General features: G+C 44.8%; 1 protein-coding gene across 3 annotated transcripts in view; it reads left to right on the top strand.

The window, feature by feature from the left end:
• Nucleotides 1-18,647, top strand: part of LOC147463140 (uncharacterized) — a 75,161-nt gene that overhangs the window by 17,647 nt on the left and 38,867 nt on the right. For all 3 annotated transcript variants that reach the window (XM_086487446.1, XM_086487463.1, XM_086487454.1), the window contains exons 2-3: nt 17,952-18,358; nt 18,459-18,630. In XM_086487446.1, coding sequence (XP_086343572.1) covers nt 17,952-18,358; nt 18,459-18,630 — 579 coding nt within the window. The remainder of the gene's footprint in view (nt 1-17,951; nt 18,359-18,458; nt 18,631-18,647) is intronic.

The raw sequence follows: 18,647 nt of genomic DNA, 5'->3' as shown, positions 1-18,647 counted from the left end.
CTCAAACTTTCTAACGAACCGCCTGTAGTACGAACACAACTCCAAAAAGCTTCTAACTTCATGGACATTCTTCAAATCGGGCCAATCACGGATAGTCTCTATCTTGGCCGGATCCTTCTGCATGCCTGTTGCTGACACAATATGTCCCAAAAAGTGTATCCCTGAAGTTGATCAAGTATATCATTGATTCTAGGAATCGGAAATCTGTTCTTGATGGTGATTTTGTTGAGAGCTCTATAATCGATGCACATTCTCCGAGATCCATCTTTCTTCAAAACCAACAACACTAGAGAGCAGTACGGTGAAGTACTAGGCTGGACAAGACCCTTTTCCAAGAGGTCTTTTACTTGGTTCATAATTTCTTCGTTCTGGGCTTGGTTCACACGGTAAGGTGTTCGGTTCGGTGGTGCGTTTCCAGGTATCAGATCAATGGTATGATCTTCAGGACAAGCGGGTGGTAGCTCGCTTGGCAGGTCCTCTGAGAAGCAATCGGCATGAGTGTGAAGAAAATCTTGGCGTTTTTTATTAAGTCCAGACATATTTGTCCTATCCTTATCATTCAACTCTTTCAAAAAGATTGAGTAAACAAACAAACGGGATTTCATTAACTTTGAAATGGTTGAAGCCGATACAATAGGGACAGACTCGCCCTTAAGTTTTACATCGAGTACAATGGTTCTGTCCTTCTCTGTGGTCAAAGTCGCTTTCCTCGCCCGATAGTCGACCACGGGGTTGTTCTTGTGGTACCAGGGAATTTCCAAGAGGACATCATAACCTTCCAACGGCATTATGTAGAAGTCCTCATGCCCCAAATACCCCTGACAATGCAATCGAAGTTTGCCAATGACAGGTGTAATGGCTACGTACTTGCCGGTCGCTGCTAGAACTGCCTCTGTAAGTGGTCCCATCCGATCGGGAGTAATCTTGAGCCGCGCCGCCAATTCGGGTGAAATGAAGTTGGCCTTGGCTCCTCCATCAAAGAAGATCAAGGCTTCTTAATCTTTCACTTTGCCCCAAGCTCGACAAAGTTCTGTACTCTCGTCCATAGTGCTGGGATCAGTACCCATGCAATCTGGAACTAGTCCTGTTTTCATCTTGCCTTTTCGTCCATGTTTTTCAGCTGCTCTCAAACTTTGAGGCCTTTCTTCGTCCTTGTCGTTCTGTTCTTTCGGTGTCTTTTTAGGGCACTTCGTGGAGATATGCCCAGTTTTCTTGCATCCAAAGCACTTCCCCTCCTTGATGTAGAGAGCTCTCTCTCGAGGAGTGAGTTTGGGTCGTGCATCCTTTTCTTTTTTTTCTAGATTCCTCTTCCTCTTTCTACTTTCATTTGTCGAAGTCTATTCGGCTCTTTGTGTCATGATTTCATCTGTGGGGTAGGTCAAACTGCTCGAGTGAATGGCAAAAGCATGTTTCGCATGACTCATCAACTCCTAAATGGAAGCTTACTTTTGTTCCAAGCAGTGATCTCGGATTTCTGTAGGAAGACCCAAGGTAAACCACTCAATCTGTTCCTTGAACGAGATCTTCTTAAATGAAGAGGCGGGTAGAAAAGAGCTCCAAAATCTCTCGCAATAAGCGTCCACTGTATCCTTCTTGGTCATCCGAAGATGGTTCCAAGCAGTTTGTATGTCGTGTTCATACTCTCGAGTCAGCTAAGAAGAAATAAAAAGCCTTTTGAATTTCAGCCATTTAATTGGCACAGTCTTGTTTAATAGAAGTGTGAACCACCAAGTTCGAGCATTCCCCTTGAAGTAAGAGGCAGCCCTCCGAATCTTGGAGTGATCTGAGTAACGCCCTCCTGAGAAAGCTATGTCAAACTGTTGTATGAAAGACAAAGCCTTCGAAGCATCTCTATAACCAGAAAACGTGTCAAATTTTATTTACTGTCCACCTTCCTTAAACTCTTGGACTTTCTTGCTTTTATCTTCCAGAAAGTCACATTGGTTGGCTTTATAAAAATTCTTCTTCTTTGCATAAAAGCTGCTGTCGTCAGAGTCTGAACTATCTGAAGACGAGTCCTCTGTCGAACTGTCAATTACGCGGCGAGATTTAGGCTTCTTTGCCTTTTTCTTGCCCTTTCCGAAGCTTTGCTTTTTGCCTGTTCTGTCTTCTTCGCTCGAGTCAGAGGAGCTAGAAGAACTCTCAGAAGAAGAAGAAGAAGAAGAGGAATTGGGTACTCCTTCAAATCGAACACGCTTCTTCTGCTTTCTTGCCGATTCAAATGTAGACTGACGACCCAAATAACCCGGGAAGTCAACGTCTTTCTTCAGCTTTTTGTCGTGCTTTTTAGCTTTGTTTTGCGCGTCAAAAAGCTGAGCAGTTCGTGCATCAACCACCTCTTTTAATTCTTGCTCTGTCTACATCCTAGGAGTAGGAGGTTTCTTGAGAGCCGGTTTGAGGGTGGTTTTGTGGTCTGCCGCCACTGTGTGTGCACCTCATCGAAAGAAGTCTGGCTCATATATTTTGCAAATTTCGGGTCCTTCGCAAAATTAAGCATCATCTTTGTCGCATCGCCGATCAATCGCCGACGCTCCATCTCTTCGATCTCTGCCTGAGTAGGTCAAGGCGGGTCGTACTCCTCGCGTGAATCTTCGTTGTGATCTCTTCCCGCATCTCCCGATGCAGAGGAAGTCTACTGATCTCTGCCTGAAGCCATAAGTGCCGTGTAAAAAGGATCGGATTTCTCGTAGAAGAGAATCGGCCGTGCTCGGATACCACTATAACAGACTTGAACACTCCAAGTCGAGAATCTACCGCGACACCACAATAAATCACTTCAAAGCAGTTCACAATTCACAATTGATTCGACACTGGCCCGACGGAGTTCCGTGCTTAGAGATATTGGCCCCAAAGATTGGCGTCCTTTTCGATATTTCTTTTTGTATTAATCTGCAACTCAAAGTACAAGTGTAACAGACTTGGACTCTCCAAGTTGAGAATCTACCGCGACACCACAAATAATCACTTCAAAACGGTTCACAGTTCACAATTGATTCGACACTGGCCCGACGGTGTTCTGTGCCTAGAGATATTGGCCCCAAAGACTGGCGCCCCTTTCGGTATTTCTTTTGTATTAATCTGCAACTCAAAGTACAATCAAGTAGCCGAGACTTACTCTCAGACTCTGCTTCCAGATGGTCTGAGAAGTGAGAGCCCAACTACTAATTTAAAGAGTTTACAAGGGATGCCAAAAGCAGAGCCCAAAAGCTGAAAATCAAAAGCCTTGTAAAATAAAGCAAAAGCCCTCTGTCTCTCACAAGTTCTCTCTCTCTCTCTCTCTCTCTCTCTCTCTCTCTCTCTCTCTCTCTCTCTCTCTCGGAAATAAAGCAAAACAAAAGAGCTCTCTCTCTCTCTCTCTCTCTCTCTCTCTCTAATTTGCGTAGCCAAAAGCATAACAAAAAGCTACCGCAAACTCCTGCTGTTGTACGGACACCCATGTCAGCATGTGCTAGGCTTTCCAATTCGGCCAGCCACGTCATCATTTCTGCATCCTTGCCAGAGGGTGTGTGTGTACTGGGCAGCCATGTCACCGAGTTGTGACATACCCCCCTCTTGAAAGCATTGTAATCGCCCTCGATTACACCTGCAAAACAGAGAGAAGCCATAAACTATCGTAGCAGACACCGACTGTTAGTACCGACGCACTAGAAACACACATCTAGCCACAGTTACAAGGGACAGAGAGGACGGAGCCTAGAGACGGGGGACGCCCGGTTCCTGGTCGGGGACAGACGGCAAAATGGCCTGCCAAGTGGGAACGCAGTCAAAACGTCCCGGGGACGGTAGTCAACTTTTTAAAAAATTTGAAAAACTGATCGTTTCTAGTGGCTAGTTCTCCTCCAACAGCCATATGTTTGAACTTTGAAGCACTCCAATGGCTATAAAAGCCACTCTCTGGGTCCTCATTTCTCAATGTTTTATTAGCACATTTGCGTCTATATGACTCATGTTCTTTGGTCTATTTAGTGTAAATTTGTGATCAAAGTGATGCTCTATGTGTATGGCATGTGTGTAGGTCAAAAAATGCCAAAAAAACTTTTTTTTTTTTTTTGGCCATTCCGATCCCCGTCCCCGTTTCTTGACTTTTGCCGTCCCGTCCCCATTTCCGTTCCCGACCCAGACGCGCCGTCCCATGTATTTATGCATCTAGCACATGTACCAATCGGCAGTCAGATCACACGACATCACAGGACATCACTTGACAGCACAGGACATCACATGACAAATCACATTCAACATCATTCGGATCTCAGACCATGATTTATCGGCAATGCAATTAGCAATCGCATCTAGATCCACTTAAGACCTCATAGATGCGCAATTGACTAATCCCTATTGCAACCATGTCTATCGAGATCATTCAGACCAAAATGTTGCAGTCATTTTGTCTATCAGTTCTTGCACTTAAACAAGTCGAGAACAAATCAGTTTCATATTTTTCCGGAATTTCATTTCATAAAGTCATACAACAGAATACTGTCAGCTCTCAGTATCCCTGAAGCTCAAAGAGACATCAGTGACTAGTATTCAAAAATCGAGGCATCTGTTGACAAAGGAGCGGAGTAACTCCCCTCTTGTGCAACCCACTACACCAGATCTTCGGCCAAGCTGAATTCGGGGTTCCATTTGGAGTAGACTATGCTAAACCAAAAGCTTCAAGGTAAAGCTTCACAATCCGAGGAGTATCTGCTAGGTCCTCCTTCTCCATCCACTTCGCATCTAATGTAGGATGGTTCTTGAATTTAACCAAGAACCGCCTTTTCACTTTACCCTTATTCTTTCTTTCTTTATGTGCCAAAATCTGTTCCGGAACAAGGATCTCGTTTTCTTCCACTTCGGGTTGCTCATCAGCTCCCCATCTTCGGGCACATCACCTTTAAAAGGTTTCAAGAGACTCACATGAAATGCATTGTGAATCCTCCAAGTGTCAGACAATTTCAGTCGGAAGGAGACATCATTGATCTTTTCGGCGATCTGGAAAGGTCCATAGTATCGCATACTAAGCTTTGGAAAAAGCCTCTCCTTTCCCTTTTTCTTTCTCAGGCGTGCCTTCTCAAAACTTAAGAGCACCCAATCATTCTTCTTCAATTTCAAATCGCGACGATGGCGATCTGCTGCCTTTTTCTGTCTTTCCTAAGATTTGTGCAAAGCCTTGCGGACCTTGGCAAAAGCCGTGTTCAAGTCGCGCGTGTACTCATGAGCTTCAAAAATCTTATCTTTCATGCTTAGGAAGGGTGGAACCATCGCAACATCTTCAATAATCTCAAATGGCGCCTTTCCCGTCGAAGAGTGTATCGTGTTATTGTAGGCAAATTCCACCAAAGGTAGATACTTTCCCATTGAGTCTTCTGATCTGAGATGTAAGACTTCGATAAATCTTAAACCACTGAATTGGCAATCTCAGATTGCCCGTCAGTCTGCGGGTGGAAAGATGACAAGAACTGCAACTGCATGCCAATGTTCTCCCAAATTGCCTTCCAAAACAAATTCGTGAATCTGGGGTCCTTGTCGGAGACTATCGTCTCGGGCATGCCATAATAATCTAAAGATCTACAGTCTCGCTAAGTGATTCGCCTTGACTATTTTCTTCATTGGAATGAAATGAGCCTGCTTTTGCTAAATCTGTCAATAGCAGTCCAGATACCATCGTGGCCAATCTGTGTTCTTGGGAGATCAAAAATGAAATCCATTGCAATACTTCCCCAAGGGCGGGTGGGTATGGGCAAAGGCTGTAACAATCCCTGTGCTTTATGGTTGTCAAACTTGACCTTCTGGCATACCAAGCAACTGCGCACAAAGTCGTTTCAAGGTGGTAGCAATGCCGCGGTGACTCGTAAAAGGTGGACAGTGGCATTCGGTCACCTTTTCCCTCAACGGTTGTGTAACGCACAACATGGTTTTCCTCATCAAGTAGCCACGCGAATGGAATATCCCGCTACTGTTTCCCCATCTCGTATCTTGTGTGAAAATGTCTACAAAATCTGTATCGTGGCATATTGATCGACCATATCCTCGAAGCTCCTATGATGTATCCCGGAAATAGCCAGAACCAACGGCTTCCGATACAAAGCATTTGCCACCAAATTCTTCTGTCCCTGCACACGGACAATCTAAAAGTGAAACTGTGACAAGATGTTCGCCCACCGCATCTGCTTTTCTGATAGCTGCTTCTGTGACAAGAAGTAGTGTAAACTCTGATGGTCTGTAAAGACAGTAAAATCCGCTCCGAGTAGGTAATGCCGCCACTGAGTAAGAGCATGGATAACCGCCAAAAGCTCTTTCTCATAAATCTGTGCTATCAATTCTTGCCTTGAGAACAATCGGCTCTCGTAAGCAATGACATGGCCTTCTTGCATTAAGACCGCACCTAGACTACGACCACAAGCATCTCAATATACTTCAAATGACTTCTGCAAGCTGGCAAAGTCAAAACGGGTCCCGTAGTCAATTTCTTTCAATGTCTGAAAAGGCAGTCACCTCTGTGGGTCCCCACGAGAAAGGGACTCCTTTCTGTGTCAAGATATGCAAAGGGGAAGCAACCTCTGCAAACTTTCTAATGAATTATCTATAGTACGAACACAATCCCAAGAAGCTTCTAACTTCATAAACATTCTTCAAATCGGGCCAATCACGGATAGTCTCTATCTTGGCCGGATCCTTCTGCACGCCTGTTGACACAATGTGTCCCAAAAATAGTATCTCTGGTAGGAAAAGTTCACTTTTTTTCGTATTAATCACCAACTTGTGATCTCGTAATGCCTGAAAGACTTGAAGCAGATGTTCTCTATGTTCTGCCTCATCCTTGGAGAAAACAATAATGTCGTCAAAGAAAGTGCCAACAAATAGTTTGTACTCTCGAAAAATCGTGTCCATCATCCGGTTAAATGTCGCAGGAGCATTGGTTAGGCCAAAAGGCATCACCAAAAACTCAAATAACCCAAAAGTCGTCCGAAAGGCTGTCTTGTAGACGTCTCCCGGTGCGATTCGGATCTGATGATATCCACTTTTCAAGTCGATCCTGCTAAAGCACGAGGATCCTTGAAGTCGGTCAAGTATATCATCGATTCTAGGATTCGGAAATCTGTTCTTGATGGTGATTTTGTTGAGAGCTCTATAATCGATGCACATTCTCCAAGATCCGTCTTTCTTTAAAACCAACAACATTGTGCTCACGAGCTCACGTGTGCTTCATTCCTAGCGATAACGTGTTTGATCCTCCGCTTAAATTGTGGAGCTTAGGTAGAAAATCACTCAAACTTGATCAAAGTAATGGTGACATCAAATGAGGTCAAAAAGCATGGCTTACGGGCTCAGAAGGAAGGTCTTGATGTAGCTTCCTCTAGCAGCAAGATCCATGCGAGATGATCATGAAATATAACACACTTTTAATGCACCTAAGTTAGCTCAAAATTGAGCTTTATTAACAGGAGATGAGACTTAATTACGGATCCCAATTGGAAATTAATCAATCCTAGAACTAATTAGGCTGCTAGTGATTAAAGAGTAATGGTCCAAGAGCTCAAAGGCTCAAAGACTTGCTTTGAACTATCAGTAGAGCTCTAACTAGGCATAAGGTATGTAGAGGAGAGAGAATAACCTAATACTCATGATCTAATTAGATAATTAAAAAGAACTAATCATGCTTAAGGCTTTGATACCACCTGTAGAGATATGGCAAAAACACAAGCGATCCATTTATAGTTGAAATGTGCATAATGAAGCTTCTTACTTCGCCATCAAATGAGTAGAAGTGAGCTCCTTATATAGAAGAAGCAAGAGATATGTTGCTCACATCATCTGTGAGGTGTGAGAGGTTCTTCAAATCATCCCAAATAGAGAGGATAATGGGCAAAAGTCATATGCACTTTTTTAGGGGCTATTTTGGCCCTCTAAATGGACTCATATGCAAGTATACTAGGTAGAGAAACCTCTGTGGGACATATGTGTATGGATGGGCATCATCTAGGATGTCTAGGCATGCATAACTAGTTAGGAAAGGGCTCCATAAGTGGTGTGGTATTAATATGTCACACACCCTAACAATCAAAAGCCTTGTAAAATAAAGCAAAAGCCCTCTGTCTCTCACAATCTCTCTCTCTCTCTCTCTCTCTCTTTCTTGAGAGGAAATAAAGCAAAAGAAAAGAGCTCTCTCTCTCTCTCTCTCTCTCTCTCTCTCTCTCTCTCTCTCTCTCTCTAATTTGCGTAGCCAAAAGCATAACAAAAAGTTGCCTCAAATCCTTGCTTTTCTGTTGCCGCAAATCCCGCCGCAAAACGCGGACGTTCGTACAGCCTGCCACGTGTGACGTGTCAACCTAGCCGGCAGCCAACCACGTCAGCATGTGCTAGGCTTTCCAATTCGGCCAGCCACTTCATCATTTCTGCATCCTTGCCAGAGGGTGTGTGTGTGTACTGGGCAGCCACGTCACCGAGTTGTGACAAGCAGCGAGTAGTCGGGACTCACTCCCAGACTCTGCGTCCAGATGCTCTGAGAAGTGAGAGCCCAAAGACTCTTATAAAGGTTTTACAAGGGATGCTAAAAGCAGAGCCCAAAAGCTGTCCAATAAAGCACTTTCAATTTTCTCTCACAAGCTCCCTTGAGCTAATATAAAGCAAGGGCTTAAATTTGAAAAGCTCTCTCTCTCTCTCTCTCTCTCTCTCTCTCTCTCTCTCTCTCTCTCTTTCTCTCTCTCTCTCTCTCTCTCTCTCTCTCTCTCTCTCTATCTTGCCAATTGCGTAGCTAGAAAATAAAGCAAAACTGCTGCAAGCTGCCCTCGCAAAAAGCTGTACGGATTTCCGTGGGATGCGCCACAAAAAGCGGGCCCTGTCCGTACGGTGACTGCTATGACAACAATTTCGGGGGATCATTTCCAGGGGCTGTCGTACAGCCAGCCACGTCAGTATTCTGCCAGACTTTCTGGGACTGCCCATGACCAAGGGAAGGTGTGTGAGTGTCCGATCTACAACCCTAGTATGCCATGTCACCTGTTTGTGACAAAATCTGAGATTGCTGAATCTCGCAAGGTCTCCAATAACCACTTCGGTAACTTGTCGGGCTTGCTTCCCTCGGGGGAAACAACTGGCAAATCTGTCTCTACATAGACACTGTGATGAGATCCACTATCAACTGCATCTTCGGGTATTCCTCCTCCGTGGCCTGAGGGATAGGGGTAGGAGAAGAGGCTCATCATAGGGCAAGGCAAAATTTGGGTCTCCAAGAATCAGAAAATTAGGGGTCGTCGTGGAAGGCTTGGGAGCGGGAACCCCCTTTGAAGGTAAGGTCTCATTGAAGACTACATCTCGGCTTAAGACAATCTCCTTCTTCCTTGGATCATATAGTCGATATCCCACTGAGAGAGAGTTGTAGCCGACAAAGATCATGCTGCGGGTCTTGGGGTCAAACCTCCTCCTTTGCTCCTTTGGTACGTGGACATAGGCATCACTCCCAAAAATTCTGAAATGGGAGACGTCGGGCTTCTTACCAAAATAGGCTTCAAATGGTGTCATCTTTGGAATTGAAGAGGTTGGAGATCTGTTGAGGGTGTGGACAGCCGTCGCAACTGCCTCAGCCCACAAGGACTTAGGTAAATCTCGATGCTCAAGCATGGTCCTAGCCATCTCTACCACTGGCCTGTTCTTCCGCTCCACAACTCCATTCTCTGAAGGTGTATTGGTATTCGCAAGCTCTCGCTTGATACCATGGTCCGTACAAAAATGAAAGCATTGGAGGTAAACTCCCCACCTTTATCCGATCTAATAGTCTTCATGACATGATTGCTTTCCTTCTCCACAAGAGTATGCCAATTCTTGAAGAGGCCAAAAGCCTCGTGCTTGTGTTGTAGAAAATATGCCCAAGTAAAGCGGCTAAAGTCATCCACCAATAACATGAAGTAAAGAGCCTTGCCGAGGGAAGGGGTTTGTATAGGTCCACAAAGGTCGGTGTGAACCAACTCCAACACGGCAGTGGCTCCTCGTGTAGAAAGCCTCCGGCTGGATTCTCGATGTTGTTTCCCACAACTACAAGAAATGCATTTCCCATGCTTACTCCCAACATCTGGTAAGCCTTGAAGCAACTGTTCTCGAAAAGCAAGTTGAAGGGCATTATTGTTCAAATGGCCAAACCTGTAATGCCATAAATCACTTGTGGGTATCCGAGTTGAGGAAGAAAGAGCGTGGAGTCGATAAAGGCCGTTCTCTACCAAGCCCCCTCTGACTTCTATACTCGTCTTCCGATCCCGTATAGATACTAAGTCCTCCGTGAAGATCACCTCCATGCCAAGCTTGCATACCTCGTGTATTGAGTCCTTCGTGAAGATCACCTCCATGCCAAGCTTGCATACCTCGTGTACTGAGTCCTTCGTGAAGATCACCTCCATGCCAAGCTTGCATACCTCGTGTACTGACATAAGATGAAAACCTAGTTTCGGAGCATAAAGTACCTTGGAAGTATGCATATATCCTCTGCCGTCGGGAATAAGCTCCATGGAACCCTCGCTTTGAATAGGAATTTCAGATTTGTCGCGGATGAAAATAGTACCACAGTGTCGCTGCATGTTGGACAATAGATCCTTCGTAGGTGTCATGTGCCGGCACCACTGTCAAGAATCCAATTACGACTATCTCAAGGAGAATGGGTCACCAGTGCCTCCGATGTCCTCGGAGAGTCCGTCGAAGGGAGAATCTCCAAATGAACAAAGGCCGGTGACTTTACTATTGCCACCGAGGAGGTCAAAGCTTCTCCAACTCACTTTGGACACTTCCTCTAATAATGTCCTTTCTCACCACAATTGTTGCAATGCGGCATCACGTTTGGCATCACTCTTCTTGTCTTTGGTGTTGGTGCTTTTCTTCTTACCTTTTTGCTTCTTGTTATTGTTGTTGTTGGAAGAACTGGTCAAGGCTTTGGAGCCTTAGTTTTGGAAACGCTCCTCTTGGTCTAAAACCATTGGAACTAGCTCCTCCTATGTGATAGTATTCAGCCGCCCACTGGTAATCAAGGAAGAGTAGAAGTTGGTATACCGGGGAGGCAATTAAGCCAAAAGTTGAATGGCCATGTCCTCCAAACTGATAAGCTTTCCCATATGAAGTATCTCCTCTTGAAGCTCTTGCATCTTGTTGATATGATCCTGCATGGAAGTGTTCTTCGCATCCAAGGTTCTCAATTGCACCTCGAGGGCTATCCGCTTCATTGGAGAGACTCGATCATACAGAGAAGAAAGCCGATCCACATCAACTTTGCATCTTGCATTAGCTTAATGTGGCCAATCACTGCGGGTGAACTGTTGAGGATAATAAAAGACCGGATCCGGGCATTTACTCGCTCCCATAACTTCGCTTTCTTAGAGTCCTTTGGCTTTTGAAAGTTGCTTGAGACAAATCCTCCAAGCTCGTAAGAGTCAAAGACCGCCATCATGGTTGCTTTCCAAATGGCATAATTGTCTCCATTCAATCGCCGATGCGAGGGAAGGGTAGGAAGTGTAGATATCTTGATTGGTTGATCACCTACTCTGGAATAGAAATGGGACCAATCTCCCCATTCGTCATTGACGGTGTGGTCACCGCCGCCGATCCCATCCTCTTGGTGTCCTTCATCACCATGGGCTGAAAATGTGTCAAGAGTCATCACTCTTCTCCATGGTATTGGAGAATTTGGGCGTGTTAAGTGGCTAGGATCAAGTGGAAGAGAGGAAATCTGCAAATCTGTCCACCACAGCCGAAATCAGCCTCAAAAGAGTAAAAAATGCAGAAAAAACAGCAAACCGCCTCTTTCAAAAAACAGCAACTCAATCTCGCACAAATCATCGATCCGATTCAAGAGCACGCCGTGGCTCTGATACCATGTCAAAGGTGCAGCAGAAAAAAGGTGAATCGGATGAGGAACTTGTTTGCAACTGCAATCAAGACACCCCTCTGTGTCGGGTAGCCAATAGATCTCGAATCTGTCACGATGAATCTCCTCGCCGTGTAGGCACAAGCGCGTACCACCCACCGAACGAGCACTTGACCTTACCGGGGATGCACAACCGCTACTGAGTGGTGGCAACATGCCAAAAAGGAAAGCGCTAGGGCTAGAGAGAGAGATCGCAAGCTGATGTCGCCTCCCGTAGAAAACGCTAGAGAGAGAATGTGCAAAAGGCTAGAAAGAGAGTGTCCCAAACGCTAGAGAGTGCTTGTCACAAACCACAAGGGCTAGAGAGAGAAAACGCTAGCAGAGGAGAGATCCCAAACGCTAGTAATCTGCATTCAACAACTTGCCAAAAGTATAAGGGGGAAGGGGGGGGGGGGGGGGGGGGGGAGGGCTGCTTATATAGGACAAACTCCAGTTTTCTCTACTCAACTAGGAAACCCCACGATTCTGGAAATTGGTTACAATGGCTAATAAATATGTAAACTCAGTGAAAGTGACCTGGAATACATATTTAGTGGCCTAAGCGCAGATGACTCGAGACTCTGACCTCGAGAACAGGGGTCCTGCCTCATGAGAGCCTATCGGGTGAGCAATACCATGATGTGCATCCTCGAGAATAGGTACGTCTACCTAAGTACGGCTGGACACATACACAAAACAGCCCTTACTCCCTAATCTGCTCCTGGGAGATGCATGCAAGAGCTACCACCAGACAGGAAGATGAACTCTAACAGATAGTTGGCTGGTAATTCTCTCTCTTCTCAATCTTCCTCTACACCTAGAGCACATAACTCTGACAATGATATTGAAGGAAAGGCTAAAACTCAAGACACCCCTAAGTTGACACCTGATGAAAAATATGCTCAAGGAATAGTAGGAGGTTGGTTAACTCTTGAAGAACGAACCAAGTATGCAAAGGAAGGAAGATGTTTTGAATGTCACACTAAAGGTCATATAAAAAGTGTTTGTTCTAAGAAAGCCCCTAAAGAACCCACAAAATCAACATCTTCTATTAATGCAATCAAGGAGAACACTAATGTGTCCCCAATTTTTAATGATCATGTAGATGAGTCTCTCATGCAGTGTTATGGTCATGTAAATAGTCAACGCATTGTGATTTTGTTTGATTTTGGTAGTATGCATGATGTGATTAGTGACTCTCGTGAAGAGCGCACGTTTAGAAGCTCTTCCAATAGATCCCATTGTGATCTTTAGATTTGCTCATGGCATGCACTCTTCTTTCACGCATGAATGTTGTAATGTGACCGTTTTGGTTCAAAATGTCGGTTTTCGTCATAAGTTTGTGATTTCTCCTCTCAAAGGATGTGATATGATTTTGGTATTAAGTGGTTTAAAGATTATGATCCACAAGTTAGTTGGAAAGAAAACACACTCTCTCTCACAGTCGAAGGAGCACCTCCCGTGGTTCTTTGCTGTGACAAGAATATTCCGTCTATGTGATTAATCTCTCACTCTCATGTGTTGAAAGAGGATAACACATGCAGTCTCATAGTTTCTCTCAGTACACAGTCCCACAGGCTAGAAAAGAATCGATCGCTGCATGAAAAGGAATCTCTTTCTGTCATTTCTTCTCCTAAGCATGACACGCATTTTGTGCCTGATAGAGATTTGATTGTTCGTAAGGATCATCAAGCCTTCAAGTTGCTCTAGTCTGTACCGAGTATACCTTGGGGTGACCGTTAAGCTAGATGGTTCCAGTCTTGTGAGCAATTTGATGTATTGATTGATTGCGTTCCTAGTAAAGCTAACCTAATTGCAGATGCGATCAGTCTCCTAGGACTGATCTTGCTCTCGAGCCGAGGTCCACAATACCTATTCAGGAAGTATCTTTTGTTTGCACGATTAGTCAGTATGACTTGTCTGAATCTCTCATTCGTGATGGTCTCTTGTATTTTCGCACCGTCTTTATGTGTTACATTTTCATAGGAAAACCATATTGCACGATGCACATGATTCACTCATGGATGAGCATAGATAGATGCATGAACAACACTCTAGGAAAGATAGAAAGTTCGCATTCAAGGAATCCATGATGCTTCATCATTGTAGGTCATGTTGGTCGGTTTTGCATATTCATTCCTTGGCATGACATAGCCACAGTAAAAGCATTCGCACGTTTGTCCATCAAGCATTGGTATTCCCTTTGTGGTTTGCCACAATTGATAGTTTTGGTCGAAAAGTCAAGTTTCGATTGCATTCTTGGTATATACTTGATGAAAGGTTTGACATTATGTCACATTTGTCTTCTGCATTCGATTAGTAGTCATTTAGGAAGCATAGTCTTTTTTTAGTCACTCGACAAGTGATAGATGTGTCTATGATATTGTGTTTGAAGTGGTTTCAAAGAAATCCCTCAACGGAGATTCTTGAAGAAGATGAATCCGAGATCGTAGATGAAGTTGAAGACATAGAGCTGAAGCAGATCATTTTACACCTTCTTGAAGTTCAAGTATCGTGGGACCCACGCAGCAGAGTGGGTCGGCGAACAGTTCGCCGGAGACTCCCAAGAGTTGTTGGCCGACTATATGGAAGCCATGCAGCTCGGTACTAGTACCTCACCTTGGAAAGGGGGGATGTCACGTGCACATTTAACCTTATGTGCATGTGGACAAGCTGTAACTCCTATTTCTAGGGTTTAGGACAGCCTATGAAGTGTTCTGGCAACCTTGTGAGTCTGTACGGAGGACGTGCATGTCTAGGCACTTAAGAGTAGTTGCATACCCTCTGATTGCACAACCCATTAGCATTTAGCATCAGTACCCGGCACCAAGCATAATCATTTTCACTGCATGGAACCATTTTCCCTACCGTGCATGAACCACCTCCTATAGGCATTTTAATTAATAAATGACTCTTCAATTTCCCAATTAGTGGGGTTTTACTGGAGGCTGCTTGACCCAGGCATTAGCACCTCTAAATGTAACCCTTGGGTCACTGGAGTCGGGCAGAGGAGCAGTGAAGGTGCCTCTCAGTACCAACAATACCAAGCACCTGGTGTACCACCAGCACCAGCGTTTTTGCATCAGCCCTTAGCCTCGTTGCATTCGCAGTTTCCCATCAGCATCCATAGCGTTTTCAGATTTCAGCCCATTAGCCTCGCAGTCTCATCATTTACCTCAAGCATTGTCATCGTCATCGTCGTCGGTGTCGTCAAGCCTCTTAGCCTTTAGAACCATTGTACCAGACTTTGTGCAATTTAAAGCAAAGACCTCTCTAGCAATAGAGAAGAGGGCTTTGGGACCCCATCTGGTGTCAATTCTCTCTCTCTCTCTCTCCCATCACTCACAACATTTTCTCTCACAGTTTCACTCTCTTTTGTTTTGGTCATTGCACAATCTCTCCGAAAGTAGAAAGGGAGGCTCTCTCTTCTCTTTAGTAAAAGGAACCTTGAGTACGCACTGAGCACTCAACCTGAGCATCACCATCATTCACTTTTGTTGCACATTACATGTTTTTACCTCTAGCATTTCCCACTCCATTTGCATCATTGGCGCTTTTTCAACCTAGTAGCAGATTTCAGCCATCAGCACCAAGCATCCCTAGCGACAATGTCCAACAACAAAGCTCAACCTCCATTGCTAGAAAGGTGGAAAAATCTCAGCTTCTTCACTAGCGTTTTCAGTTTTCAGCCCATCCTTGACATCAGTCATACTAGATCAGCCCATAGCCTCATTGAGTTTGCAAATCCCATCAACATCTCAACATCTAGATGCATTGTATGAGCATTTGTGCAATCTAAAGCAAATTCCTCTCTAGCGATAGAGAGGGTGCCCTTGGAGGAGGGTTTGGGACCCCATCCGGTGCTAGTCTTCTTTCTCTCTCTATCACTCGCAAAACCTTTATTCATAGTATCATTCTCTTCTCTCTCTAGTTTATTGCACATCTCTTTCTTGAAGTAAAAGGAACCTTGAGTACACACTGAGCACTCATCGTGAGTTATCACCATAAGTCACGTCCGTTGCATCTAACAACATTGGCTAACAAATGAAGGCTCGTGGACCAAGATTCCACATTCACGAATGGTGAACACATTATGTTTCATTTTATTCTTGAGCATAGAACACAACCTGTTGCTTTGTTACTCAAGCTGTGAACACATCTTGCTTAGTGCTCCTATCAATCTGATAGCGAGAATCATTAACACATTACGTCCATGCCATCCACAATCTTCTCATGAAGACATCATGACCGTAGTTTCTCAAACTTAAAGACTTTCAACAAATGCCGCCCAAGATACTTAGTAGGCGGGTTGCCAAGCTAGTTGTCTATCCCAAGAATCACCAACACATAGTGCTCGACGAACCCGGGTGGAGCAATAGGTTGCCCCCTCTGCCTCTCACATATCGGAAGTCGGCAAGAGCATGGGAGGGGTTATGAATTATTGCTATATGTGTGTAATGTGCAGCGAAAGTGATTGATGGTGAATGCTCAGGATGAGTGCTCAGTACGTACTCAAGGTTCCTTTTACTGAGGGGAGAGAGACCCCCCCTTTTACTTTATGAGAATTGTGTAATAGACTAGAGCGAGAAAGAGATTGAAAACTGTGAGTGCGTGCCGTGTGTGTGTGTAAGAGAGAGAGAGAGAGAGAGAGAGAGAGAGAGAGAGAGAGAGAGAGAGAGAGAGAGAGAGAGAGAGAGCGACATTAGATGGGATCCCAAACCCCCCTCCAAGGCCCCCCCCCCCCCCCGTTCCCCCCTTCTATTGCTTGCTTTAGATTCCACAAATGCTGGAACAACTGGTTCTAAATGGGGGAATGCTGATGGTACTTGTTGTAGGTGCTGGGTACTGCAAGGCTAAAAGCTGAAATCTGAAAACGCTAATGATGTTGAGGCTAGGATCTGTGAGCGCGACGAGGCTATGGGTGAATGTTGAAAATGCTAATGAACTTTGGCTTGAAACTGCAATCTGCTGGCGATCATGGCTGAAATCTGCTAATGCTGAAAAACGTTGATGATGGCGGGTGAAAACGCTGATAGGGGAATGCTGAAAATGCTGGATTGATGGTGCTAAAGATGGCTGGAAAGACGGTGGTTGAGGGTTGAAAAAGGTTGGCCTTGGGTCCTTGTGCTGCAGGTCCTATTGGCACTTCTGCTTCTTGCTTCCAAGCGCCGCTCATGGGCTGCCTATATAGCAAAAGGCTGGGTCAAGCTGTGTCTCTCCGACCCCCACGATTTTGTAGTGCAAGATGTCGCTTATTATTGAGTCCAATAATAAGAGGTGGTTCACATGCGGTAAAATGCTTATACTTGGTACTAATGGAGTGTGCAATCAGAGGGTATGAAAGTACTCTAAAGTGCTTGGACATGCATGTCCTATGTACAGGCTTACAAGGGTGCAAGAACACTTCCTAGGCTGACCTAAACCCCAGAATTAGGAGTTACAGCTTGTCCACATGCACATAGGGTTTGATGTGCACATGACAATGTGATCCTCTGGGAGTGCCAACACAACCAAGGGGAGCCCAAGAGCGCTTGAGCAGTTGAGTGTGTGACCTAAACCCTAGAAGTAGGAGTTACAGCTTGTCCACATGCATATAGGGTTAGATGTGCACGTGACAATGTGAGCCTCTAGGAGTGCCAACACAACCAAGGTGAGCCCAAGAGCGCTTGAGCTGTTAGAGTGTGTTAGTGAGATAGCAAGTCAAGAGCGTGCGGGGAGGGGAGGCAGAGGGCAGGGAGCTGGGTGCGAAAGGGGGTGAGGATGGGGGGGTCACTGATGGCGATGTCAGGCTGAGGTGGAAGGTTTTGGCACAGCAGCAGCCAGGGTCTTATGTTTTGTTATTTTTTGTTGGGAATAACTTGAAGACCGCAGCCTACTGAAATTAGCCGTGGATCTATGTGTTCTTTCACAATCATCAACCACCTGGTTATGACCCTTTTGTCAGTTATTGTCTTCCTCTATTTTGAAAGGGGTGTCTGCTTGTTTTTTCTTAGGTTTCAAGTAAATTATAGAGCGCAGGGGTTTTATCTTATCATTTCATGCCAAATTTTAGTAATATTTGCTTTGATGTTGTTAAACATGCCAGGGGGTGCAACTGGTCAGAGCATGAAACCTTTTTGTTAATTGATGGGAAACGGAAGCTTGCAGAAGAAATGCGAGCCAGCCCCTCTTCAGCATTGTTCAAGTCCAAGCAACAGCGTTGGGAGTTTGTGGCAGCTTTTCTAGAAAACTTGCGAGTCCATAAAACGTGGCAACAATGTGTATATAGGTGGAATAGGTTGTGGAAGCCTTTCAAGACAATCCATGGCTATGAAAGCGTAATTGTTTCGAAGCAGATTTCTTATTTTAATTTGAGTGCTGCAGAGAGGGTAGATAAACGGCTGCCTCGCAATTACAGCGGTAAAGTTTTTGAAGTCTTGAAGAAGAATTTTGTGGTTGATAGGTCAGCACTGTCACACTCAGCAGTTGAAGCTTCAAGTCATCCTCCTAAAGGTTTGCTTTGCTCATAGAATTTTCTCTTCAGGATGGTTAAATGATCAAAGGGAATGCTATTTAATTTAAGGTAGTCCTGTATTTTTGGCTGATTGATTAGTATGCAAGGATGAAGGCATGGAGAAGTCATCAGAAAAGGATGACAGCGACGTAGATGTGAGCCCAAGACTCAGTGAATTGGAATCCTCTCCATTCAAGGAAAAGAAAAAGTCCAGAAAGCGAAGGACCTCCGATTGGCTGGATGATATGCGAAAGGATCCAATGCTTCACAGGTTTTTCCTCCTCCTCA

Source organism: Adiantum capillus-veneris, chromosome 2 (genome assembly GCF_014529385.1).
Source record: "Adiantum capillus-veneris isolate H3 chromosome 2, ASM1452938v2, whole genome shotgun sequence".
Lineage (NCBI taxonomy): Eukaryota > Viridiplantae > Streptophyta > Polypodiopsida > Polypodiales > Pteridaceae > Adiantum > Adiantum capillus-veneris.
Note: the sequence above shows the minus strand (reverse complement) of the source record. Positions and strands in the feature narration are given on the sequence as shown.